We start from the raw sequence: 27,210 nt of genomic DNA, 5'->3' as shown, positions 1-27,210 counted from the left end.
AGTGTTAAGCGATGAACCGGTGCTGACGGGAAAACGGCAAACGGTTTAAATCATCGCCAGCGCGTTGTTGTGACGTATAGCGTTGACGTAATCTAGTTGAAATGCCCTTAAACTTTGTACCCGTCTTAAAAGTGGGTCTTAAAAGCGGGGAGAGTTCAAGGGTCTCTTGGGCCCTTTATTCAGCCGCGGTATTTATGCGCGCTTACAAGGACTAATTGCTCCAAACAGAGGCAAATCCACACCTGTCAAATGAAATCACTGCAAAGGGTGTCCCAGCCCACACCCGGGATCTGAAAGTTAGCGATTTTACCAGATCTATGCAGAAATACTTAATCATCATCAGAAGCAATCAATGCCTGCATTTTTTATGATGTGTACATGATTTAGATACAGAATCCATAGGGACAGAAAGAAACTGGCATCCATTGATACAACTTTCTTGAAACCCGGCTCAAAAGCAGATGTTGGGCAATGCACTCCATCCACATCAGCGCACCCCAAAACTTGTCAACACCTGAGGGTAAGGATCATTTCCCTGGCCTGAAGCGGGCTGTCACAAAGCCCAGACCGTGGTCAACTTCTGCTTTTATGTGAGCAAACAACCGGGCTCCTCGGCTACAGGCATAGCTGAGCCACCACAGTACCGCTATTAATCTCTCTTAACACATTTACCTATGGAAAATTCTTATGCCTTAAAGTAAGCACCCTAGCTCACCCTGTCTGCATGAAGAAGGCTTTTGTGAACTTGTTCCCTCCTTTTTTTTTTTTTTTTTTTAATTAAAACATTAATCTCCTGGCTTAATATACTTTCAGGTAAACAGTAGAAGAAAAGATTTGTTACAAAAAGGTCTTCAGGTAGTGCATGTAAACAGTACCAAATAATGTAAACATCAGATTTCCTCTCCTGAGATACCCACACTTCCTTTTTCTCTCTTCTTATTATATATTTATTCACTATGAATCCATCTATTCATTCAAATAATGTAAATATCAGATTTCCTCTCCTGAGATACCCACACTTCCATTTTGCCTCTTCTTATCCATATGTTCATTCACTATAAATCCATCTATTCATTCATCTATAATTCTGTAACTGTGCGGTAGGTTATTCAACATATTTTCTTTCTTTGTAATTTGGTATGTACCCTAAATGCCCTTAAAACCAGAAAGTGTAATAAAGTGTTCATTTAGTCATTTTCATTATTCAGGATTTCACTGGATACTTGATTTCATTGGATTCATCATATAAACCATGAATTATTAGTTCCATCTCTCATCAACTGCTGCGGAATAGCTAAGGAATCTGTTACAAGGATCAACTTGGCATCTGTGGTGATCTTCAGCCCCTTCAATGGCCTTCAACCCCAAAGTACATTTGAAAAATGTCAGCACATCCTTTTTCTTCTAAAAACCGATATAGCTGTCCCAAATCCATATGATTTCCTCTGGCACCATGTGCATCGAAACATTTTTCTTCCAAAGTGGAGAACTTCCTTTGTTTCTGAATCTCAGCATGCCCTCCACCTTCCAAAGAAACATCTTCTCTGTGCCGAATGAGAATTCTTTTCCATGTTAATTTTCTTACTCTGAAAGCAATTGGAGAAATATGAATCTATAATATAAAGACTGTTTTAGAAAATACTATGAAATAGCTACTATCACAGAAGTCAGTAAATTCCATTTACACATATATGTTGAGATGATGGTTCCCTAACTGGTCACAGAAATACTACCCACACATAAACACTCCCATAAGCAGGAGATGGTTTCTTTATATCCCCCCAGGATTCAAAAACCTTAATGTTATCCCTCACAAAATAATTGATGAAGATGCGGTTTCCGTTTCAGTGCTCACTTCTGCCTTGGGTGTGCTAAGAATTTGCATATTCTCATATTCTCTTAGCTGTTATAATCAAATAACAATGTTCATTCAGTCTGCACCACCCAGAAGTATAAATGATGGGAGCAGAATAAAACACGAATGTAAAGCAATGTAACAGCATATGTATCTAACACATCTAGGGTACCGCAGTCCATTGCTATACAACCAAAATACAGAGGAAGGTAAAACAGAAATAAATGTGCACCATGCGTTACTAGTAGCTTTGATGGCTGTAACCAACAGTACGTTGGATATTCAGAGCTGTAAATACATTATGATAAACAAAAATACTTTGCAGACTTTTATAGGTTGGAAGGTCGTTGGATTTCCCACTTTCTGGCCATGTATGCAACACGGAACATGTAATATTCTGACTACTAATGGCATTTAAGTACAAAGAAAAACTAACCTTGACCAGAACTCTTCACAACTACTTTGTAGACCTTCTACGCAAACAACACCTGGTTTCCCTGGCATGCAAAACCCTGACAGAGAGAGCTCCTTGGCCCAGTCAATAATATTCTTTCTTTTTTGCTTGTTGTAAATGTGATGACTATAGATCCACAATCGAGTGAACGTGGTGTCTTCTGACTGCGTGGTATTTGATGTCATCACTGAGGAAGACAAAAGCTCTTTGTCAATGTAAGCAGCTGCGTGGTCTTTAACCCATTCCCTTGCACTCAACATGCAGGGCTCACCACTGCAGTTTTCCGTCAAATATGTTTTTAAGTCAGAGTTCAGGTGAATCTGCTGAGCACGGCTTAATAATGATGACCTAAAGAAAAAGAAAAATATAAATGCAGTTGTAATATGCTTACAATTTAGTATGTTTATCAGTCTTACTTCAAGCTGACAATATGCCATCAGGCCATATTTAGATGGTATGCACTTGCTATTGATACTTATTAGCTATTAAAAGGTCTTAATTGGCATTTAATTAGTGTGCTAACTCTTGAGTTTACATACAGTACCACCAATCTGTAAATCAAAATCAAAAAGAAAGTACTTGAAAAGTAAGCATGGTGGCTGAACTAATTTCCTGTAATATGCAAGGCTACTTCTTTAAATGGAAATGGTTCAATGAAAAATAACAGAAGTCTGGGAGTAATAGCATTTTGACAAGGGAAGAACAGGACCATTGACTAACTTTTCACTCTTTTAGTTAGTGTTAAGCCTTGTCAAAATGGAAAAGTGTCTCTTCTTGAGCATCAGATCTATGAAGAGTATCTGCATGTAACCCCTCTGTACAGAAGATGGCACTCCTCCATGCTTTTCCCATATCTCACTTATTTCCTGAGGACACCAGAGAAATCATAACCTTGGAGATTTGTTTTTCTTCAACAATGTTGTCCATCTGGCTTAATTTGACAGTAAACTATCCAAAAAGGACTGCTTTATCCTCTTATAACTGTATTTACGTAGCACACCATAGCTTCTAAATGTTTTTATTAATTGTACTTTTAATGCCATACCTCACAGTAATTTCTGGTAGTACAGTTGGATATTTAAATGGTAAGGCACAGGCCATAGAGAATTCCACCTAAAAACAAATGAGCAAATGTTCAGTTCAGGTAAGCCCTAAAATCCCACAAAATAAAAACAAAAGTTAAAAAAGGTCTTTACGATACCATAGAGGCATTAGAGACCTCTGGCTTTACATTCAGTATAAACTGAACTTTTGATGATGGCATCTCTGCAGACTCATTTTCAACATAGTGCTTTAGTTCTGCTAGAGCCACCTGGTCAGTCACAATGAACTCTTCCTCATAAGGGAACATGCTGGAGAGTAAATCTAATTCCGAAATTTGTATCTCAGCTTCTTCTCGGTTAGTCATTTCTGTTGTTTCCTAAGGAAAGAAATTGGGGAAGAAAAACAGGGCTTGAATATGGGACGAAGTTCATTAACTACCCCCACATAAATCATATTAATTCTTATAACCACATCCATCAAAACTAACTAATGTATCCTGGGCAGTCCATGTACACGTGAAGACACTGTGACAGCCCACAAGATTTCCATTGATCTGAGATGGCATAGGACATGGTGGCATGTCACCAAATCATAGAATTGTCTAGGTTGGAAGGAGCCTTTAAGATCATTGAGTCCAACTGTTAAGTCCCAAGTCCAGCACTAAACCATGTCCCTCAGCACCATCTCTACCCATCTTTTAAATACCCTCAGGGATGGCGATTCCACCACTTTCCCTGGGCAGCCTGTTCCAATGCTCGACTGCAGAATCACAGAATGGATAGGGTTGGAAGGGACCTCTGGAGATCATCTAGTCCAACCGCCCTGCCAGAGCAGGGTCACCTAGAGCAGGGTGGACAGCAACGCATCCAGGCGGGTTTTGAATGTCTCCAGAGATGGAGATTCCACAGCCTCTCTGGGCAGCCTGTGCCAGTGCTCTGCCACCCTCAAAGTAAAGTTTTTCCCCTCATGTTAAGATGGAATTTCCTGTGTTCCAGCTTGTGCCCATTGCCCCTTGTCCTGTCACCGGGCACCACTGAGAAGAGTCTGTCCCCATCCTCTTGACAGCCACCCTTTAGATAAACATTGTTTAGGTCCCCGCTCAGTCTTCTCCAGGCTGAACAGACCCAGGTCTCTCAGCCTTTCCTCATAAGAGAGGTGCTCCAGGCCCTTAATCATCTTCATAGCCCTCCGCTGGACTCTCTCCAGTAGTTCCCTGTCCTTCCTAAGACAGAGAACTTTAACAACCCTTTCTCTCCCACAAGGCCGCGCACCTGGGGAACCTCCACTTCCCAGCCCGAGTCCGGCCCTGGCCTGGCCTCGGCTGGAGGCAACTCCCCACACCGTGCGCCCACCGGCAGCCCTGGGCGAAGGGGAGGGGGAGGCAGGAGTTGCCCGCGCATGCGCCAACACGTCCCCGTTCCCTTCGCCGCCCTTCCCGGCCGTGTCCTCACGGCCCCACAATGCAACGCGCCGGAAGAGCGCATGGCAGCCGGTAACCGTCGCCTCAACCGCTCCGGGGATTAGGTGAAGTTGTCGGGGTGCCACCCAGGCGGAGCCATGCGCCGACAAGCTGCTCGCCTCGCGGCACCGGCAGGTGAGGGACGGAACCCCCACCCTCTCGCTCCCGTCGCCGAGCTCCTCTCGCCGCGGCCGCCCTCCTCCCCCGCCCCAGCACTCACTCCGCTCCGCAGCCTCCGCTCCGGCTGGGACACTCAGCTTTCCCTATTGGCTGCGGCGCCTGTCAGCCAAGGCGCGGGAGGCGGGCGCGGGCCAATGGGAAGCAGGGGGGCGGTGCAAGCGCTGCGGGGTGCGCGGCGGCGGGGCCAGGGAACACGCGGGCGGCGCAACCCGGCCCGGGGTGAGTGGGGCGGCCCGGGGCGGCGGGGGGCCCGGCCCGGCCGGGGATGGGGCGGCTCGGGACGGTCCAGCCGGGCTGTACGGAGTGGCGGGGCGCACCTTCACCCCGCCGCTGACCTCTGGACAGGGAGTGTCGGTTCCCCTCTGGCGACGGGTGTCCGGCGGAGCCCCCGGGGCCCGGCCCCGCTGCCTGAGGCGAGCTCCCGTCCTCCCCCTCGCCCCTCTGCGCTGGTTTCCCAGGTGGGCCTCTGGGGTATTTTTTTTTCTTCCCCGAGTTTCAGACCGGCGCAGGTGCGCTCTTGGTCGTTTGCAGACCGGTCTTATTAAAAATATAAATAAATAAATCAATAAAGCACACCGCTGTTTTATTGCTTTAGCTCTGCAGCGCTTTTCCTCGTGTGGGCTGTCCGTGGAAAAGGCTGGTGAAGAGCCTGTCAGGCAAGTCAGACCAGACGTGGCGAGGGTCAGGTTTAACGTGTGTTCCTGCTGCCCTGTCCTCCCGGCGGGAGTACGGTCGATTTGGGAAGGACTTCAGTGGTTTAGAGTCGTTCATGTAAGGTCAAGTGTAGCTTTTTGACAAAAAAAGTGCTGTTAGAGGGAGTTTGTCGTATGAACTGTCGTTTCTTTTTCTGAATGAATTGAATGCTAAAGTTGCAAAAGTTGGTAATTCTGCTCTTGGTGAAGTGGCTGTCACTTAACAACTGGATAATCTGCCCTAAAAGTGTGCTTTGAAAAGGTTCTTCATACAAAGAGTCCTCGGTGGGTATCGTGCCTAAACTCTTCCCAGCTTAGTTTCTCTCTTGGGCTGGCTTCATTTGTCAGCTGCAACAGCTCCAAGCAGGCAGCTCTTCTCTGGGGCTGGTGTGCTGCTGAGAACAAGCTAAGAAATGGTTTTGAAAGGACAGATGTTACAAGTCAGATTTAGTGCTGTGCTAACATGTTTATGTGAAGGGTGGACAGCAGGGTTAGGCTAGTCTGTGAAGGGCTGCAGGGGCTTCATTTTGAACCCTTTTAGCTTGCATGTTTTCAGTGTATAACGTGTCAATTTTTAAGTTTACCTGGTCTTTTTGAATGATCTTTTATGAGATAAGGCACAGGGCTTTGCAGGGGCTACAGACTAGAAGCTAAAAGTGTCCTACCATATGTGCAGTAGCCAACTTTTTGGAGGCAAGTGCTTGGCTTACAACTCTGTAGTGGTAGATCACTCTTGTCTTTACAGGCACACCAAATAACAGGCCCCATCTGAATTATTTGCTTGATTTGTTGGGAAAGCAATGGTAAATCTCCCCCAGTGAAGAACCTGAAAAATCGGAACTCCCATTGTCTGCATATTTTCAAAAACGTTAGAGTATTTGCCCATGTCAGACTTCATCAAAGATACAAGGAATTTTCAGTAAAGAAAACTGAAAGACTGTAACTGCCAAAAAACTTGAAGATTTAACCGGGACAAACACAATTATTTTTCCTAAAATCCCTGTGTTATTAGTTAGTTAAAGGATAAGTCTTAAAGATTTATGGGATTTTTGATACTTAAGTTTCCCATCTTGTTCTTTTGTGCAATGTTTTTGATTTAAGGGGTTAAGTCATTTGGGTTTTATAATGCACATTGTGATCTTGCTTCTCCAACAGTTACAATTGTTTCATCTTAAAGTACAGTTAATTTATTTTCTTTTGAAAATATCAAATTAAAACAAGTTAATTCACCTGAAGGGACATCTTAGCCATAGAAATAACTTTTTGTTTAGCAATGAACAAGAAAACCAAAACCTAATATCTAATTTACTGTTTTTCTTTGCTAGGTCACTGTTTCATGTAAGAAAAATTACGGACTACAAATATGGGGAAGAAACGCATCAAAGGTAAAACTGCACAGTCTGATGAGTCTCCGGATACGCTGGGTATGTTTCCTTCAGAGAGGTCTGTGGTCCTAATGTTTGTTTTAACCTCAAAGAGGACTTGAAAACTCATTAATATTAGAAGGCCTTTACGCTAGTCACTAGCTTTGAAGTCTCATTTACAAGTGTGAGTTTGTATAATTGAAACTGAAGTCGACCAAGAAACATTAGTGTTGCTACTTTTCTAAGTATGCTATAAAATAATAATCCTGTCTAGAAAACCAGGATTATTTTCTGGTTTTCAAGAAACTCAGGCACACAGTTCTTTACTGATACACAGACCGTATCGAATCATTTAAAAATTCCTCAGATTGTAAAAGGTTTATAGAGTCAGCTGCTAAACTTGCCATGATAACTTTAAGTAGCATTTTCCCAATGAAGATTTTGTTGCAGAAGATTCTTCCTTCAGCAAAAAAAGATCGCAATTGAAATATTTCTGTGAAACCTTTTGTCTTTACACTAGCAACTAATTTAGTACTGGTGCTGGACACCTCAGCTCTCTAAGTCATAGTGCTTTTTGGTTACAACTTCTTTCTCTTCCTTGCCTTCTGTTCCTTTAGAGAAATTCCCAAATTGTTACTGTTATCCTTCTATCTGTACTGGATCTCACCCCTGTGTTGAAATTTTATTTGTTATCTGGTTTACACTGGTTATTCTAGCTCTTGGTTTTGCTTGTGCTGTGTAGCATTCTCTTCTACTGCCTTGTCTACAAGATCACAGGTTGTGTCTTGCCCATCTTTTTTGTTGATCCTCAGTGGGGAAGCGCGTTGAGCCAGCTAATTTAGCTGGGAAAGAGAGCAGCTACAGTTTTAGCCAAGACACTCATTGTGGTGGCCTGTTTATTTAACTTCCACTCTACTCTGGTTTCCTGGTTGTCCTGGCCTTCTGGTAGCTTCTGTTTCCTAAGGCTTTTAAGCTGCTTTTATCTTTTGTTTTTCTTTTTTTTTTTCCTGGAGTCAAGATCAATGTCTGCTATGACTGTTTTTGATTTTTTTTCTCCAGGAAAAAAAATCAGTTATGGTGCAATTGCCGATGGCATCTCACTTCTTTGGTTAAAAATAGGCTAGCTTACCTCGACAATGTCCTCTAAAGCCACAAATATAAACTAAGACTGATCATTGTGAATAATCCCACTGCAGAGTAGCAGCCAATATACAACAGGTTTTTTTAAAAAAGGCAATTTTGAAGTTGTAGATGAAGCTTGTGTTTTTTAAAAGGGCTTAAAGAATGCAGCTCAATATCTGTATTTGGCTCTTATTGGCTAGTATTTGTACTATGATAAAATCCTCTAATCTTGGATAGAAGCAGAACTGTAGGTACAAAACTTTCCACTAGTTTCAGCTCATTCCAAGAAAAGTTTGCTGTAATCTTGCATGTGGTCCTCAACAAAGATAGATTCAGAGCTGTTATGCTATCTGAGGAATAAAAATACCTCTGTAGCAAAGGACTTAAGACAGTTGACTTACCTAAGCAGCTATGTAATTCATCTCAACAGTGGTTTCAGAAAAATGTGATTGATTTTTTTTTTTTTTTAACATATTAGGTACATACAGCATTTTTCTTTTAGCATGGTTTTGTTTACTCTGTGCTTTTTGACTTCTGAGGTAACCATTTGTACTGTCAGATATTTGACCCTGTATTTGCAAATTTAGACGTTTGTACCTGCAAATAGTGAAGACTTGTAGGCTGATATTGCTAAATGTCTTAGAAACCTACATTATGTTTAAAAAAAAAAAAAAAAAAACCAAAACCAAAAAAAAACCCGAAAAAACCCCCACAACCAAAAGCCAAAGCAAAAAAAATAAATACGTTCTTCACTTTTTTATTTGGAAGAACTTGAATCAGTTTGCATATGTGTTGTCTGTCAATCACAATTTCTCTGTTCATGACTTACGCTTACAAGCAGCTTCTCTTTGCTCAAGTGACATTATAACCAATAACCTTAAAAATTAAACAAAAAATAAATAAGATAATTATACTCCTGATAGTAGCTCTTAGCAACAGATACCTATTCTTGGTGTAACAATTCTTATCAGAGTTTGGTTAAATAGATGGAGTTCACACCAGACCCAGAAGATTCAGCTTCAAGTTTGGTGTAGTATTGTAGTACGAAGTGATAACAGTATGGATTGGATGACTGTGCCATTCTTTTTTACCATAGTCCGATGTATAATTTACTGAGGCAGCTCAGCTGGAAGCATAACCTCGATAATCTCCACTTTTATAGGCCAGCTAGGTGCTGCCTTGGTGACTAGGAACCGTGGCAGTGGGCTGTGGCTGCTCCCCGAGAGGTGTGGGAATTGTAACGCCCCAATAGTAGAAACCCACAGCCTGGCACAGTAGGTAGGTTTGTATCCAAAGGTTTTGTTCACTCCTCTGACTAGATGTAGATTTGAGTGATACATTTTTTGGGGGTTTTGTTTTGGTTTTGTTTTTTTTTAGTAATGCAGTAGTTTAGGATGCAGCAACAATATCCCCAGATTGTGAATGGGGGGTAACAAAAGGTTTCTTTCTGATACGTCTGCTAAATTGTCAATGTTTCGTTGGCTCTAGAAAGGCTATCGTAGCATCTGGATTGCTGCCTCTGTCTTTGAAGCCTAGAGACATTTGCGTTTGTTGTGATACCTACATCATTCTTGTGCTTTTTATTTTGTAGAGCCTCAGTGCAAGCATATTCGTAAAGGATTGGAACAAGGTCATCTGAAAAAGGCACTGCTGAATGTGGAATGGCATGTTTGTCAGGACTGCAAGGCAGACAATAAGACACAAGAGAAATCCGAGGAGGAGACAGACGAAAGCCCTTCGATATGGTTATGTCTAAAATGTGGCCATAGGGTATCTCTTGTTTTGTTGTTAATTTGTCATAATATCTTTCAGTGGGTCATAATATAGTGATACAAGAGAGCTTCTAATTAAACTCTTATATTCTCTCTTTTTTTATTTTAGAGGTGGTGCAACATAAATGATTTGATATACTTCATTGTGATAAAAAATGTCTGCTCTTAACTGCAAATGAAGTGCTTAGAAGCTTGGCACAAAAGCATTTAGTAGACTTAAGGCTAAAACACCATCTTGAGGACTTACTTTCCTAGAAAGTCCAAATTATTTCGCTAAGAAAATAAAAATTTCTGTCAGTGCTCCTGATTTGTGATTTTTACAATAAGATCTTGTGCTAACGTTAGTTTATTAAACTTAAAACTCTGCATGCTGAAGAGGTTTTTGGTTTTGATCTGCTTTGTTCTTCAAGCTGTTCAAACTGGAATTCGTAAATTAGATGTTCAGTCCCCAAGCAACTTTATAGTTTTTCTGCACCCAGTAAGTTACTTCTGTCTCTGCAGATGTGTCTTGAAGTAGCGATCCATCTGTTCATCCTAATTAGTTTAACATAATCAGTTTTCATTTTAATACTTTGTTTATACTCTGACTTTATGTATGTTTCATTGATAGTCAACTGGATTTTGTGACACTCTGGTTATCAACATTATAGGGCTGTGGCAGAAATTCTCAAGAGCAGCATGCTTTAAAGCATTATAAGACGCCAAGATCAGTCCCCCATTGTTTGGTTCTCAGTTTGGACAACTGGAGTGTGTGGTGAGTTTGTCAGGCAACAGTTTTAAGTCATAGCTAGAGGGCAATAGAGGCTGGGATATAATTTCTGTTTTGTTTTTTTTTTTATGATTTCTAGGACTTATCTCTATAAATCTATAAAGCATTTCCACACACAAAATTCTCAGCAGTCTTTGCTAAGATTTGCTGAATAAATTCTACTTGTAGAATTTATAACTAGAAGATTTTCATAATTGAAGTTGAAATTGACCAACTAGTAAATGCTGTTGACTTCATATTTTACTGCTTTTGCTTGGTCAGAATACTCATGTGTAGAAACATATGTTATTATGTAGCCTAAATCTTAACTTTCAGCCTTGGTAGAAGCTACTTTCCAATGCACAGTTAGTGACAAACTTAATTACTTTAATTTTCCTGATAAATATGACTTCTTAATACCTATGTATAGTTAAGAAGCACAGCTATAGAATTACAAGGTGCTACTGGATTAGTCAATACAAATTCTATCTCCCTGGTAGTTTTTCCTTCTCTTAAAAGGAGTTCTCCTGAAAGGAATATCCTTAAAAGGAATAGCACGTTACTGTATAAGGGGGAACTTTTAATTTTCCAAACTGCGCCATACGGAAATACTGTGATGCCTTACATAAAGAGTTTTCATTTTGCTTTGTAACCTTTTATATCATTATCTATTTACTTGATCATATTTAGGACTTTTATATGCAATGTTAAGTATTTTTATTGAACTCTGGAGTAGAAATGGACGTTAATAATATATATTACTAATGAATTAGTGAACTTATTTTTGTGAATTTAAATAAGTTTTAAAATTATGATTTCAAAGGGCTTTATTGTCTCCGTTTTAAAACGTATGTATTTTTTAAATCAAAGTACTTAAAAATGAGAGGAAGTTGTGTAAGCAAGATACTCTGCTTCCTTCAAGAATTTCTTGGTTGTACAAATTTGCACAAGAAATTATTCTGAGTTGATATGTTGGGTATAAATTATTGTTATAAATCAGACCTACAATCAAGAACTGTATTTCACAGTGGACTTAGTACATAAAAGCAAAAGCCAAAAGCCTTTTTGATCAGAATTTATTAATGCTATAAATGGATGAATAAATCTCTCTATAGTGTGTGTGTATATCTAGTTGAGATTAGACTTGAATAATACCTGGAAATGGTTAAAAGAAAAGGTTTTGAACATGGAAAGAGGAGAGTTCTAGTAAGTCATTAAGTTCTGCCCTTCTGGGGTTACCACAAGTGCTATTGTGTGTATTTCAGCACTGGTATGGCTTACCAGTTATATCTACTTAATGTTTTTCCCCCACTGGTCAAACAGCCATCATTTAAAAAACTTCTTTCCAGTCCCTTGATTCTTCTAAGGCTTCCTATAAAATTTTTGATGAATGAAAGGTTACGACGTTAAAAAATGCCCATGGAAGTAACTATCTTCTGTTATTCCAGGAGAGAGAATGCCTATTTTTATAATTAACCAGACAGACAATAAATACATACTCTGGGATCCAAAGGCTGAGCCAGTTTTTTCAATGAGACGTGAAGAAATGCAAAAATTGCTGCTGATTCCCAGGATGCTAGAGATTTAGGGAAGCACTTTCCTGCAGACTTCTGCCACTTTTAATATCCAAAACCAGAGTCTGACTTATGGTGATCCTGAAATCTGCTAAATGTGTTTGTGCCTAAGAACTATAATCAGTATGTTTCGAAGTGCAGAAGTATTTGCATTCTCTTCCAATACCTTTTGTCACCTCTGCAAAGAGCTGATTGGGCAGAGCTACAAAATCAGTACATACAGCTCTCCTTCGTCTGTATGTGTTCTGGCAGAATTTTAATCTTACTTGAGTCTTTGTCACTGCAGTTTCTCTCACAATTTTGTTTAAAACCAAATAGTGGCCTAACCACATAGTTCTTATAAAGAGAGAAATAGCTTTATATCGGCAGTGGAAGAGCAAATAAAAGCATGCAGGACTAATGGAGGACACTGATTTGTTTCCTGTCCAATTTAAACATAATGAAGTACTTGTTTGGCTAGAATACTCAAAATATTTTTCCATGCCATATCATTCATAAGTTGTTTCCTTTAGGGCCTGTTATCTTAGTTTCCTGATTTTGGCAAAATTTTCTCTGCATTTATTTTTCTTGCAGACTAGGTTTCTAAGCACATCTTTTAAGGGTCTAATTTATATTTGTAAATTGCAACTTCCAGTCACTGAAATTATTTAGTAACGATAATTTTTAAACTTTTTATTTTCTTGATCAGAAATAGATGCAACTCTTCTCTAAAACTTCTAAATCTTAAAATAAATCTTGTAATTTGATGCAATTCATTACAAAAAGTTATAAAAGAAGTAAATAGATTAGGTTTTTAAGCAATAGAAAAAAAATAAGATTAATTGTTTTTCTTTGGGGGGGCGGAGACAGGTGCTACGCATGCGATAACGAAGTCTCATATAATACTTCAACCCGTTTGGGTCAGACTGTGGATTATGTTAGAAAACAAGTTTGTACTGACTCGTCACATACAGGTAAGTAACTTTAGTATACCTACAGTAAATCAGAAAGCCCCTTAAATGTAGGAAACAGTACTGTAAATCAAGAATGTACACTAAATTAGATTTAAGTTTTGAAGCACCTTATGGTAAATTAGAAAGCTAATTTCTTCCCTTTTTCTTTTTTTTCTGTGTCAGAATTCTGATAACATAACTAACATCCTAGCCCATGGACTTAATTGGATGAAGATTTTGTTCAGGGTCCTTGAACTTTTACAGACTGGAAATATAGGAATAGAAGGGGAAAAAGTAGAATTTTACAGTGGCTTTTTTTTTTTTAAATGTGAAGTTTGGTTGTTCTGTGAGTAGTGAATTGACTTTCAGTACTTAGAAGTGCTGTGTTTATCCATTGGACTGTCTTGAGATCTGAAGGAAAATTGTCATTGCTTAGTGATAATTTGATTTGATTTTTTTTTTAAAGTATTTTTGTAGGTATTTATGAATGTATCAGCTGGAATGACTAAGTCTCCAGCTGTTGCAACACATTTCCTAATGGAAGGAGAATACAAAAGGATTTGTCTGCTGGGTCTGTACATCTAGTATAGGTAGCTGCGGTATGTTCAGAACTCTCCAAAACAGCATGTTCATCCTGCAGTCTATCTGCAAAATGTGTTTTTTTTAAAAGGAAATTAACCCAGCAAAACCCCCCAGTTTCCACAACGGCAAAACTGGTTTTGTACAAGGCATTTCCACTGAAAAACTTGGAAGAATTTGCATATCAACAAAAAAGCTATAATTTATGGCTATCAAAAATTCCAACACTACCCTACACTTGGTTGAAATCACAGCCCCTTGGGAAATAGGTTGCAACCATCCAGCAGTGCCAAGTGTCTGTCTCTGAATATTTGTTCAGGAAGCAGCTGAGGTTTTTCCCCAGGGACCAGAACCTCTGAGTGGTTTTGGTGAGTATTTCCCAGATATATAGTTTCTCTACATCTAGCATTTGAACTTCATACTGATTGCCAGAATTTTCTTTTTGGGTGTAAAGTGAAAAACAGATGAATACCTGGGTGCAGTTGTTGTTTGTTCCATCCGTCTGCTTCTTGTCCATCTGCAAAGACGGTATTGTCTGTTTTCCTTGCTTTCTCTGATCTGGCATTACTTTAAAATAAAGTTAATCTTGGCTCACAGCCCTATTTATCAGAAACCTTATCAATAGTAGACTGCCAAACTGGCAGAACCAGTGTGGATGTTAATCTGAAAATTACCTGGAATTCCCTGTTTTTACGAAACAAGTCATTGAAATTTTGAGCTATACACTAAAGTAATTTTGGGGGAAATGTATTTAACATGTCTTGAAGAATATAAACCTTCCAGTTTCATCTGTTTAGGTTCATGAAATGAACATGAGAATGCTTTGACAGTGGGAGGCCTGTGCATTTCATTTCAGACAATAGTGCCATGTCAAAAGGGATATTCTCTCAGATGCCATTTTGCTGGATATTATGTAAAGCCATAACATAGGTGATTTTGCAACAGGAATAAAATTTCAGATAACAAATGCAGAGTTTCAGAGATTGTTGTCATGAATGGCTTGTTTGCCAAGTGGCATGTTTAAAGTCTATGCTGGTCTGCAGTGGCATTTCAGGGGTTTCTTGATATATTTTTTTTTTTTGTTGGTTTGTTTTGTGTCTTTTTTGACTCCTGTTACCTAGACAGTTTAAGAACCTAAACCAGTAGTGCTACGTTTATACAATGTATAAATTAATTATCACATCTTTAAGTTTTAAACATTGCAGATTGCTGCTGCCTGTAACTTTTTCCTAACACATTCCCTGTTACTGGATTAACATGTGGTATGTTTTTTTTTATTATTTCAGTAGAAAAACAACAAGAGAACAAAGAATTTGAAAATAAAAAAGTAGAAAAAGACAGCAAAAATGAGCAAGAAAAAGAAGTCTCGCTTAAAGAGAATTCTCATTCAAGTACTAACTTGGAAGTGACTGTGAAAGGACTTAGTAACTTGGGGAATACGTGTTTCTTTAATGCAGTGATGCAGGTATGGTAGTTATTGCAGTTCATAAAAAAAAAAAAAAATTTTGAATAGTAAAAGAAAAAAAGAAAACAAGCTGCAACAACCCCACCCCCAGTGTTGTATAATGACACAATTAGAATGTGATTTTTGTCTGCCAAGAATGACGGTTTCATTCTAAAAATAGTGTGTTGGCCCAGAGAAATATGAAGAAATGGAGCTGCAGGTTCTGACTTGCTCTAAGGGAAGATATGTCTTTGAGGGACAGTGTCTTTCACTGATATAGATTAAGCATGCCAACTTCCTAGTTTAGTAAAAAAAATAAAATAGTGTCACATCACCCTTGCTGACCTCTTAGGGTATAAGAGATTAATACCCAAAGTCTGTGGGTGTTTACAGAAACAAAAAGTCTCTCTCAGCAACAGGAAATCAAATAAAAGTAAATATTAACAGGATGAGCATATTGCATTGCCATCTTCTGTGTCTTGCTCAGCTAAGAAGTGTTTGGATAGAATAAACGTGCTCTTTCATGTGTATTAAAACTCGCATGTAATCTTGTGCTCTTTGGTTCTTGATACTGAAGCTTTACTGAAACAAAATTCCCACTGTACTTGCAGGTTTTAGTAAGCCATTTGATTTTTGTTTTTAAACATATTTTAAACCAAGCAAATAGGCACACTGCACTTTACCTTTTGATTTTAGAAACAGACACTAGCAAACAGTTAAAAGATCAGCGTAGAAGAAGTAGAAGAATAGTACATTTAAGGTTTCTGCAATCTGAAGTCATATATGTATAGAGGATGCTTGGAAGTCCCATTAGCTGTATGGAACGTACCTTTAATGGTTAAACAGTGTTAGAATCTCCAGAGTGGTAGTTACTGCTGTAGTTCTGTGTTTGGGAAAAATAAATTGCTGCTAATCTGGTTGATACAAATGTCTGTCTTTTATGTTCTACAGAATTTATCACAAACTCCAGTCCTGAGGGAGCTGCTTAAAGAAGCTAAAATGCCTGGCACAACAGTTAAAATTGAGTCACCTGAGTTATTCATGGTATATATGCTTCGACCTCCATAGCGTTTCTCCCCACCCTTCCAATCTGTTAAAGAAACAAGCAATAGTCTTCTCTGGATTTTAAAGCTGTTTCTGCTAAATACTAACGAGTTTAAGATACAAAATCAGTGGGAACTTCACCTTTGACTTCCATAGAGCTGCTTCTGAAGTCAGCGGAGGTCTTTCGTTTAAAGTGAAAGAGCAGCGATTCAGAACTCTTAGTTGTTATCAAAAGAGTACTTCTGTTATGATTAAGTTATTTAAAGGATAAAAATGTGTAACTTTTGCTACAGTGTCACTTGTCTAAATGCAAAATGGGAAACTAGAGAACGTCTTCAGTGCTAACTTAATGCGTCTGTCATTACAGTTAGAGATTTGGATGGGAAAGAAGGGTTGTGCATTTTTAGAAATTGTATTTTTTTTCCTAATAAAAGCAAGAAATCCAGAGTTGCAACTAAGCAATTAATAATTAGTGATTCTTGGCGCAGTATTTTGATATCATCTTATAAGAAACCATGTGTTGTTTGTTTTTGTCAGATTAACTTACTGCTGTTTTGAAATTTTGTGTATTCTATTGTATAATAATGTTTTCAAGAACTGAAGTGTTTAGTAAGGAAAAACTTACTCCAAAAGGATCTGTCACCAAATTAATGCAAAACAACTTTGTTGCTTTTGTTTAAAACAGGAGCCTCAGCTGATAAAACTAGATCAGCCAGGTCCTTTGACATCAGCCATGTATCAGTTCCTGACAGAAATGCAAGAGACAAAAAAAGGGGTAGTCACTCCTAAGGAACTTTTTGCTCAGGTTTGTAAAAAGTGAGTATCTGTACAATGGCATGTCATAGTGAGTATGAAAAAAACTTGTTAGTTGTTTAAAAAGGTCAGTTTTCTCCCTTTTTTTTTTTCTTGAGCTCACATCACAGCGTATAAAATTTGTATAATACTTAAGTTTTGAAAGAAGAGGATAAAGAGCCAAATATAAATTAATAGAAGTAAAATGAAAGATATTCAGTGACGTATTCTGAATACCTAGCCTCACGTTTTTAGAAAATACTGTATATAGGCACTTGTTGCTTTCATATACATATGTGCTTGAGACTTTATCCTTTTGTGTTTGATATGAATTGTTTTTACTTTGTCTAAATTTAGTTACATTCTACAATTATTGTTTCATTTAACAGAGCCATACGATTTAAAGGTTATCAGCAGCAAGACAGTCATGAATTGCTTCGTTACTTACTTGATGGAATGAGAGCAGAAGAAATCCAAGTGAGTGCTGATTTCATAGTTGTGCCTACCTTTCTTCTTCGTACCCCCAGACCAAGACTTTCCCCTCTGCTGAGGGGACAAAGAACATTCTTTCTGAGATGTCAACCTCTTTAGAGTGGTTTGTGCTGCCCATAGCACTTCCTTGAAGCAGATTAGCAACAGAGCTGTAGAACCTGGCAGCCTCTAAGCAGTGGGGTTGTGAAGGAGCAACCACGGGGATTGCTATTTTCATTTAACAAAGCTATTCAGAGAAAGAACTTTGTGTGTGGCCTGTATCTCTAACATATATTATACATGTTGTTTAGGTTTCTAAGGTAATTATGTTTTCTGCCTTTTGGGAAAGCAGTGTGCTGCTTATTCTCTATGCTCTTCTAATAAAATCAAGTGGAAAGGTTCAGTTTTGCTTGCTCTAAATGTCTTTTGTTAATTCAACATTTTTAATATAAATGTCTGTTGTCCTTCAGAAATAGATTGACTTGTCCAAAGCTTCTATAGAAAAAGTGGGTTTGCAATATTTGTAGTTGCCCTAAAGAATGTCCTTTTGTCTTAATTTCTGAAATACCTGGAAGTTCACTTGAAATTCCATGGGATTTTTTGCTAGTTTTAACTTTGGAAAGTATTTAACCATTAGACTGACTTTCTTACATACTAGTTGCAACGTTATGGTTGCAAGCTTGTTTCTCTGTTGGTTATTTTTTTAATATCCACAGGAACTATTTTGTGTCTGTGCAGGCATTGGTGTTGCTTTTATTGATTCTCTTAATTGGTGAAGATTAAACTTTTTCCTCCATCTGAAACATTTTGTAAAACAGACTAGTTAACTTAATTAGTTCAGGAAACTTTGCAGTGTGTGTTTGTTTTGAAAATTTCAGCAAGTAAGCGGTGGGATACTGAAGGCACTGACTGACTCTAACAAACAAAATGAAGAGGAACTTAAAAAGAAAATCAAAGGTAAAATACATGTTACTGATGTGATAATTTAAAAACTTCTATTTCATTGAAGCACACAAAGTTACACTAATAGTATCAACTAAAAGGTACATGTTTAATGGTACAACTTTATGCCATCTCTTGAATATGTATACATCTAGAATATAAGGCTCAATAATGCTGGTCTCTATTTAAATGTCTTCTTGAACTTAGTGGCATTTCCTTCTTAACAGTGTAAAAGGGAGTTGATTGTGTAGCCATTATAGTGTTTAATCATTCAAATATTATGTAAGAAATTAAAATATTAGCACATGAATGTAATGATTTATTCAGTCCTAATAGTCCATTGTTACTTAACAGTAGTATTAAAAAAAAAAAAAAAAAACAAAAAAAAAAAAAAAAAAACAAACCAGCAGTGAACAGAGGATTTTTAAACTTTTCAATGTGACTTAGGTTAGAAGATGAAGAGCAAGTTTAAATTCAGACTATGTGCTACGCTAAAAATATAACTTCAGGAAACTGGTTTTGTTTGTAGGGCACCTATACAGACAAAAATTGGGGCTTGTTTTTTAGGTTCAGACAGTTGCTTGAGTTGAGTTCTGAGAGAAAACAGGAACTCTTACTGGGAGGCAGTGCTTCTGAGAAAACAGGGAAATGCGTTTGAGTTGAGAAAGTAAAGTGGTAGAGGTGTTGGTTCAGTCAGTCTTCCTCAAATGTGTGTTTTGACCCTGTTCCTTTGCATGAAAGAATCTTAATTTAAAAAATCTTACTGTACTTCCTGAGGAAAATCGAACAGGCCAGCTTATTCCACCATATATCTTGCATACTGTGTTCTCTTTTTTTCTGGTATGCCATAACTAAACTGGTTGACAGTATATTATTTGTAATATTATTAACTTTACTGTATACTTTGTCATTTCTCAGAATATGAAAAGAAAAAGGGAATACAGAGTTTTGTAGATCAAATCTTTGGTGGGGAGTTAACCAGTACGATTATGTGTGAGGAATGCAGAACGGTAAGTAAACTGCCTGCTTTGACTAGCCTAGAGTATAATTTTATGTAATCTGCAGGAGAACCTCAAAGTAACTATATGTAGAAATAAATTGGAGAGGTTTGCTTCAGTTAATACACTTTGAAGAGTTGACTTGCTGCAATGCTTTTCAAAGAGTGGCATGGTTTGGCTGGAATCTTTCTTCCCTTATGTTATAAAGCTGTATGTTATTGATGTTATAAAGCTAATCTTTCAGTCCCTTTCAAAAGACTTCCAGGAAAAGAGGTCAGCAGCAGCAAACTGCTTGTGCCAGAAGAATTTACTCTCAGATTCCTGGTAAACACCTTCCAGTAGTACAAATTACAGAGTGGAGGAACTGTCTGCTCCCAGCAGTATGCTGCCAGGGGCCCTTTCTTTTTTTCATCAGATGATTAGGTCTTTCCCTTTCCCACACTGGAACGACCATAGAATTGCCGGTTAAGCAAGAAGGCACGATTGGGATAATGCATCCTGAGAATTAAGTAATTAAGGGTATTAGTGAGTGGGCTAGATATCAGTCTCATAGCCACTAAGTTGGGTTCTCACGTTCTAGGCAACTAGAAAACTGAAATTTGTAAAAATATTTCTTTCTTTTTTCTGTGGTAAAATGACTGCTAGATTTTGGTCATGGACAGCTGTTTGTGAAGGTAGATCAGGTGTGTTTTACGTTTATTGTACAAATAAGCCTATTGACAGCAAGGCAGCCACTTGCAAACAAAAATAAATTGGACTTTTAAATATTTATTTAAAGGTATCCTTGGTCCACGAGTCTTTCCTTGATTTGTCGCTTCCTGTACTAGATGTTCAGGTAAGAAATTGTACGTGCTTGCTTTTTGGCTTAGTTTTTGTTTACCTATATGAAAATGCCTTTATTATATAATCATTGGGGAATGAATTTATGCATCTTTCTAAATGTCTCTTTGGAAAGTTAGAGTTATAAATTTGCCCCAAAAGACGGAGAATAAGACTTTCATTCATAAGTCATTCCTGTAAGTTGTGGCTCATAAATTGTCTCTGGAAAATTGCTGATAGTCTAATGGTGATCTTGCTACTTTGTCAGTTAATGTTTCTAATGTCGAGGCTGGCTTAGGGAATAATCTAGTATGTTCAAATATTGTCTCACTATTGTAGAAGACTGAGTTGCAAAGATCAATGTTTCCCAATTCATCTTCAGTATTGTAAAACCGAACTAAATTGCATGGCAGTGATGGGTGCCTAGTGGTTGCTTGAATGCTTTATTTTGATTATTATTTTTTTTTTTACTTTTTTCATCCATTTTTCTGCACTGAGTGCAAGAATACTTCTCATAGTATTTAGGTTGTTGAATAAAGTTAATAAACATTGGTAGGATACTATGTGAATGCTTACTTGATCAATATTAATTGTTTCATCAATCTCTAGACACTCAAAATACTTTATTTGCTTTGTGTTTCATATTGATAGTCTGCATGTGTAATATTTCAGATTTGTTATGTAGCACTGCTCACACAAAAGCTAATGAGTAACTATTGAAATGAAACGCCCTCAGCCAAAGGGATTGCACGTCTTCTGCAACGAACAAATCTCATTTTAACAGAAGGAAACAAATTCGTTGGCAGGCAGTTCAACTGAAAAGGTCTTCACTTGTGTAAAATGTTACTCTTCAGTGCATTTAATGAGATTTACATCTGTTAGAGACAAAGGTAACGTTGCCCCTTTAGAGGTTCAGATGGCCTTACTTTTTCATACTGTTTCATTCTGCAAGTCCTTGTTTTACAGGCACTCCCTCTGCAGTGCGACATCTCTTTTGTAAACATTAAGGTGGCATAAATTAGTTAGTTTTCTTTGGAATGCTGTTTTGGTACTCGGGACAGTAACACCTCTACTTCTGTGGTGGTTTTGTGGCTTTTTGTTTTTTGTAGAAAGGAAAAATGACGAATGAGAGAAATATTAAAAAAACCAAAGAAAAGGAATCTGAAGATGAAGAGGATAAAAACAATGACTGTTATCTTAAGCAGAGAGATGAGCCCCCTGGTACAAGTAAGCACCTTCAGAAAAAAGCAAAGAAACAGGCCAAAAAACAAGCCAAGGTTGGTTTTGATAAGTATTTCACTTTTGTTAATGAAGTGCTTGCAATTTCTGGTAAAACAAATTCTTTTTGATTCCTTGGTTTAGATGGATAAGGAGACAGCTTAGATTTTTCTGCTCACTCAAATGCACAACAGAAAACACCAATTGTATCTACATCTTTGCTATTAAGAAGTTACGTGTTCTGTTAAGAGTTGCTGTGCTAGGAATAAACTAATGTCCAGAGGAATGTGGAATTTATGTTGCCTGTCTGAAGTAGCATTAGTTTGTATCAGATAGCTGTTCTCCAGGCATTGCTTGCAAGGGTATTCACAGAACTTTAGAATACTGACACAGGAAAGGATCAGGAAAGGATCGGTAAGATATAAAGGGCGTCGTTAGTTGTATTTTGAAGATACTGTGTAACAGGGAGCAGTGGGAACTGTAACAGAATGAGGATAAAGTTGGTTGAATCGATCACCTCCGATTGTTAAATCATAGATTACTCTTCCTTCTCCCGCTCTTTGCATCTATGGCATGCTACAAAAATTTTGGTAAAGACATGGTAAGACATGCTAAATATCATTTAAATTTGCTCTGCCTTTTGTATTCTTATATGTTATGTATTCTAATTTGTAGAGCCAACGCCGCCAGCAAAAACTTCAAGGAAAGGTGCTTCACTTGACAGATATCTGTGCAACTGAACAGTCAGAAAAAGACGTTGAGTATAACCAAGAGTCAGAGGCAGAAATTAACTCTGAAGCTCCTGATACGAAGCAAGTGATTAAGGAATCATCAAGTGATTGCAAAGATCAGTGCTTAGCTCCGAAAGACCTGAGCATAGAGGGAAATGGTACAGAAGTTCAGAGCATGCCTGAAAATATAGGAAAGCCAGAACAGGAGTGTGTAGAAAATGAGTCTCTCGTGGATGTCCCTATGGAAGGCTTAGATTCTCCTGTAACATTTGTCAATGGCCTTGACAACCTATCTTTGAAAGATGAGGATGATGAAAATGAAGATGAGGAAGAGCTTGCTACTGACTTTTCAAAGCTACACTTGGGTGCCAATGCTGAGTCTGATGACGGTACCTTAGATGATCTTCAAAGTGTTCCTGTCAAGACATGTGAAGTATTGACTGAAGATCCAGAAACGGCATTTTGTACGCTTGCAAACAGGGAGGATCTGAACCCGGAAGAAGGTTCAATCTATCACTGTTTGTATCAATTTACCCGTAATGAAAAACTTACCGAGACCAATAAACTACTCTGTGATGTATGCACACAAAGACATTATGGACCAAAGAACAACGTAAAAAGTATGACAAATTATCTTTTAAAATAAACTTTAAATATGTCCCTGTCTGCTGGGTGGGTGGGTAAGGGGGGAGCGGAATGTCCCTAATGTGGTATTTGTATAATTTTAACTTGGATCAGTTGAACTAGTGTTCAGTGAGTAGCTTGTGAGAACCTCTTTCACAGAGATTAGTACAAAGAAGCTCTTAATTGAGCAGAATAGGCTCACAAGCTTACGTACAGAATACTGCAGGATTGAAAAAGAAGAGTGAGCAGAGGAGTGGGTTTGGGGGGAGGGAAAGGGCATTTCAACTTAAAAATGCATTCTGTGGATGAATGTAGGGCTATTTAGCAGGTGCTTTTTCTGCTCTTTCCTCAAATGTGAGATTTCTGCTGTAACAGTCGTAGGGAAATCGTGTTGGTGTTTGCTCAAAAGGCCAATAAAAGCCACGTGCAATTTCTGATGATGAGAGTCGTAGAGAACAAGTCAAGAATTCACCCTCCTTGTGCTGACACCGCTCAGACACGGTGTGAGCAGCTACTTTAGTGATATGGGATCTGCAAGATGGCAGCTCTTGTGCCCTTCATCATGTTAAAGGGGAACGTTCAGTTTCTCAGTTGCTGTAGTAGATGACGTGTAACGGTCTAAATAGTGAAAATAAATTCCTGCTGTAACATTTGTTTAATCATTGGTGGTTTTTCTTTTCTGCAGGTGAAAGGTATGTTTATACTAATGCCAAAAAGCAGATGCTAATCTCTCTTGCTCCTCTGGTTTTAACTCTTCACTTAAAGAGGTTTCAGCAGGTAAGTAGCAGGCTGATATTGCAAAAATGCGTATGTATATAGTATCAGTTTAATATGTACATACGCACAGACTACTAGCTTAACTTGAAACTAATGTTAGCATATTTTCATTTCCTATAAAACTGGTTTTGGTTTGGGGCTTTTTTCCAAGGTTTGGAAGGCATTGGTGTGCAGCGTTGGGTTTTGTGGTCTTTGGGGAGTTGAGGTGTGTTTTCGTGAAAGAATATTCCATTAGTTCCCTGGTAAACACTGTTCTGTGAGCTTATTTGTGACATATTTCCTCGCTATTGTTATTGCTTACTGCATTAAGCAGTATTTTAGCATTAATTGTTTCCTGCTACTACAGCAGTTCATGGTCTCTTACATTTCGGTATAGATAGAATAGGATCCCTTACTAAAGAATGCTACAATAGGTCAGTAGAACTGGAAAAGAGAGGATTCCAAGCCTTACCGAGGGAAGAAAGATAAAAAGGGGGGGATAAATGGAAAGCAATGATGCAACTTTAAGTCTTATTTATAGAAACCAAAGTAAAATGGCTTACCTCTTTTCCAAGTTGTAAGAAACTTTTTAATTCAGGGTTTTAGCTTTTCAAGAAAGAGGAAAGGAATTGGGGATGGGAGACAGCGTTGCCTCTTCTGAATTTAGAACTGTTCAGTATTTTGGTCAAAATACTTAAAAGATAAGGGAGGTGACTTTAAGTAGATGAAAAGCAATTACACAGAGGAAATGAAAATATGTAGCCTGTTCCAAGAGACTGTAACATGATGAAGGAAGTAACATTTGTCACTTTCTCCTTTTGTTCTTCCAATTTGATACGGGAAGATTATTTGAATAAGGTGAGAGTAGAATTTACATCAATTTTGACAGTATAAAATTAGATCCCCAGGCATACTACAGTATCTGAAAAGCAAGAGATGTCCTAGTAGTTCCATAAATACATTAGAGATGATTCTTTTTCCACTTTTGCTACCATTAAGTTACTGTAAGAGTGAGTTGAAGAGTTGTCTTAACTTGTGGTCCAGTGCAGCATGGGGGACAAGGAGGTAATGCTGGAAAACCTTGGGCATCGGAGGAAAAAAAAACCCCACCAAAACCAACATTGCTCTTTCCCGATTTTGTGTAATGTAAAACTAATTTTGTATTGTTGTAACTTTAACCTGAAACATTTAGTAACTAAGCACGGTTTTAATACGCTTCATTTTAACATTTTGGGGGTTTCCTCTACTTTGTCTTTTTAAGGCTGGATTTAATCTACGGAAGGTTAACAGGCACATCAAGTTTCCAGAAGTGATAGACTTGGCCCCTTTCTGTACAGTTAAATGTAAAGTAAGTGGGAAAGCAATCAGATTCTCTGTTCTCCTATTCTAATGTGCTTTCACAGTTAAGCTGCTTAATAGAGTCTTTGTGGAATGCTTGTCAAGCTTCAGTTATTTTGTGTGATAATATGGGATAATTTACAAGTGTGACTTGTACCTGAGGCAGCGTGCTTCCGCTGATCATAGTTGTAGTGCTTGCATGAATCTGTAATGACCAGCTTCGCCTTCGTCAGCAAACAAATCAAAGTGAAGAGGTTTTTTTCCAATTTTTAAAGCCTTTATTAAAACCCAGTACCTGACTGGCATACCTAAACTTTTGCTTTTATAGAACGTGGCTGAAGGGAATACGAAAGTACTGTACTCTCTCTATGGAGTTGTTGAACATAGTGGAACGATGAGGTCTGGGCACTACACTGCTTACGCTAAAATGAGAAGTATGAACAACCATCTCTCTGATTTTGTCCTTCAAGGACCATCTCCTCAAGGTAAATAATTAGAAATATTTCACAAATTATTTTTTACTGCAGAACAGTAACAGGGACTGATTGTTTCAGTTCTTTGTCATAACTTTTTTACTCTGAAATTCTTCCTGTCGCAGCTTTAGAAACCGAACCAGTAAAAGGGCAGTGGTTCCACATCAGCGATACCCGTGTACAAGCCGTGCCTGCAGCGAAAGTGCTGAGCTCGCAAGCTTATCTCCTGTTCTATGAGCGACTGCTGTAACTCATCTGAGAAGCCACCTGGTCTGTGCGGCCATCTTCAAGTGGTCTGAAAGAAGGCAGAGACTTGCAAATCATGTTGTTAAATGTTGGGAGCTACTGTATACAACTGCAGGAATATCCTTTATGCTTCTTAGACACACTGACAAATGGTTAACTTATACTTTTTCCAGTGTTTTCACTACTTTTAAATAAATAAAGAATTGGGTTTGTTTTTTTTTTTTCAAAATTACAGCTTTGAGCTTCTATTAAGTAATTTATGTGTTGGCACAGACGAGCAACTGCTGCTTTTAGTTTCCTGCAAGTGCTATACATCTTAGTCAGCAACTCTTTCACTTTAAAGGGACCAGCTATAATTTTGAACTATAGTTATCTCGGCTATCATCTGTTCCACGTGTATTTTAGGCCTGAGTTCCAAGCATAAGAAGTTGTTTCTTCCTACACATCTTAGAGCTGAGACAAATTCAGCATCGGCTCTCTTTCCGCTGTTGGTTTATGTCCAATAGAGGAGCCCTTAGTTTGCAAACTCTAGGAATTCTTTTGCATGGGAACCTCATGCTGGTATTTTGGCAAGGCTGAGAGCTCGGATCTCTCCTTTTCGCCTTGGAGGGATATGAAAAATAGTCCTGCAGTGACGTTTAACTGTAAAGTTCTCTTCTCCGTAGGCAAGGCTTTACACAGGCTTTCATGTAAATAAAATCCTGGCTCCTTCATGCTAGAGCAGCAGCTGTGTACATTCAGGGCATTTTTCACAACAACCTTACCAAGAAAATGGGCAGTCTTGCGTATTCTTGTTACCCTTAACAGCCCTGGGCAGTGGCACTTGTGCAGCTGACTATGTCAGTATGCCAATCCTTCTGAAAACTTGCTGAGTTTATTTTTCAGCCACACCAGCAACTGACTATAAAGCGAGCATTAAGGGAGCTGTTGTATGGCAGCCTTATTTAGGCATAAGATAGTTCCAGACTTGATTTAGCCTTCCCCTCCCTTCTGGCTGTGAAATGGAGCAGCACTGGCAAGAGTAATAAAAGAATTACTTATTGAAGTGGCTTGAATTTCAAGTGCAGTTCTTTCAAGCTACTCCGAGAGACACAAGCGGTTTACTTTCCAAGAAGAATCTTGACAGGGGGCTTTGGCTGAAAGATTCCAGCACTCCGTATCATGCTAGCTAGCGCTGCTCAGCATTTATTTTTAAGGCCTTTAGAATGAGATGTGGTTCACTACTGCCCGGCTGCCATTTTGAGAGCGTAGAGACTCTTAAATAAAAGAGTGAGGATGAAATGGATGGATGTAACAAAAATGAACGTAGGCATGGACCACAGACCTGCTACCATAATTAATTATTTCAATACTCCTTTTTTTACACTCAAATAGTGGTTAAGGCACACAATTAAGAAAGAGTACACAGAGCTGCAACAATTACAGATGATGCTTTCCTGAAGTTACCAGCTCCCTGCGGCAGGCTCACAGTCAGGCTCCCTCATGCACTGTGCTGGGTGCAGGTGTTGAGATGGTGAGGTGACCTGCAGCCTCTCTGAG

The 27,210-nt window shown here is 38.6% G+C and overlaps 2 protein-coding genes across 9 annotated transcripts; one reads left to right on the top strand and one right to left on the bottom strand.

Moving 5' to 3' along the window:
- Positions 1-329: 329 nt before the first annotated feature.
- On the bottom strand, positions 330-5,064 carry RWDD2B (RWD domain containing 2B). 3 transcript variants are annotated; one of them, XM_054207832.1, is made up of 6 exons: positions 4,625-4,837; positions 3,511-3,729; positions 3,355-3,422; positions 2,581-2,657; positions 2,292-2,496; positions 330-1,586 (listed from the first exon to the last, which is right to left on the bottom strand). In XM_054207832.1, the coding sequence occupies exons 1-6, from the start codon at positions 4,835-4,837 to the stop codon at positions 1,349-1,351; spliced, it is 1,020 nt and encodes a 339-aa protein (XP_054063807.1). In that variant the 3' UTR covers positions 330-1,348. The 3 variants fall into 3 exon arrangements, with proteins under 3 accessions (XP_054063807.1, XP_054063818.1, XP_054063796.1); XM_054207843.1 differs by lacking the exon at positions 4,625-4,837 and adding an exon at positions 5,033-5,064 and having other exon boundaries at positions 2,292-2,657; XM_054207821.1 differs by having other exon boundaries at positions 2,292-2,657.
- USP16 (ubiquitin specific peptidase 16) lies at positions 4,810-25,900 on the top strand. Of its 6 annotated transcripts, XM_054207787.1 has the most exons (19): positions 5,269-5,450; positions 5,588-5,763; positions 7,010-7,108; positions 9,762-9,940; positions 10,593-10,696; positions 13,114-13,217; positions 15,062-15,240; positions 16,171-16,263; positions 16,949-17,079; positions 17,445-17,532; positions 18,405-18,483; positions 19,387-19,478; positions 20,245-20,301; positions 21,395-21,562; positions 22,179-22,854; positions 23,544-23,635; positions 24,876-24,962; positions 25,281-25,437; positions 25,551-25,900. In XM_054207787.1, exons 3-19 carry the CDS (start codon positions 7,048-7,050, stop codon positions 25,673-25,675), a joined length of 2,472 nt encoding a protein of 823 aa, XP_054063762.1. In that variant the 5' UTR covers positions 5,269-5,450; positions 5,588-5,763; positions 7,010-7,047; the 3' UTR covers positions 25,676-25,900. The 6 variants fall into 6 exon arrangements, with proteins under 6 accessions (XP_054063772.1, XP_054063733.1, XP_054063751.1 ...); XM_054207797.1 differs by lacking the exons at positions 5,269-5,450; positions 5,588-5,763 and adding an exon at positions 4,810-4,947 and having other exon boundaries at positions 15,065-15,240; XM_054207758.1 differs by lacking the exons at positions 5,269-5,450; positions 5,588-5,763 and adding an exon at positions 4,810-4,947.
- The last annotated feature ends 1,310 nt before the right edge of the window (positions 25,901-27,210 follow it).

The sequence above is a fragment of the Rissa tridactyla genome, chromosome 1 (genome assembly GCF_028500815.1).
Source record: "Rissa tridactyla isolate bRisTri1 chromosome 1, bRisTri1.patW.cur.20221130, whole genome shotgun sequence".
Lineage (NCBI taxonomy): Eukaryota > Metazoa > Chordata > Aves > Charadriiformes > Laridae > Rissa > Rissa tridactyla.
This window is presented reverse-complemented; position numbering and strand designations above follow the sequence as displayed.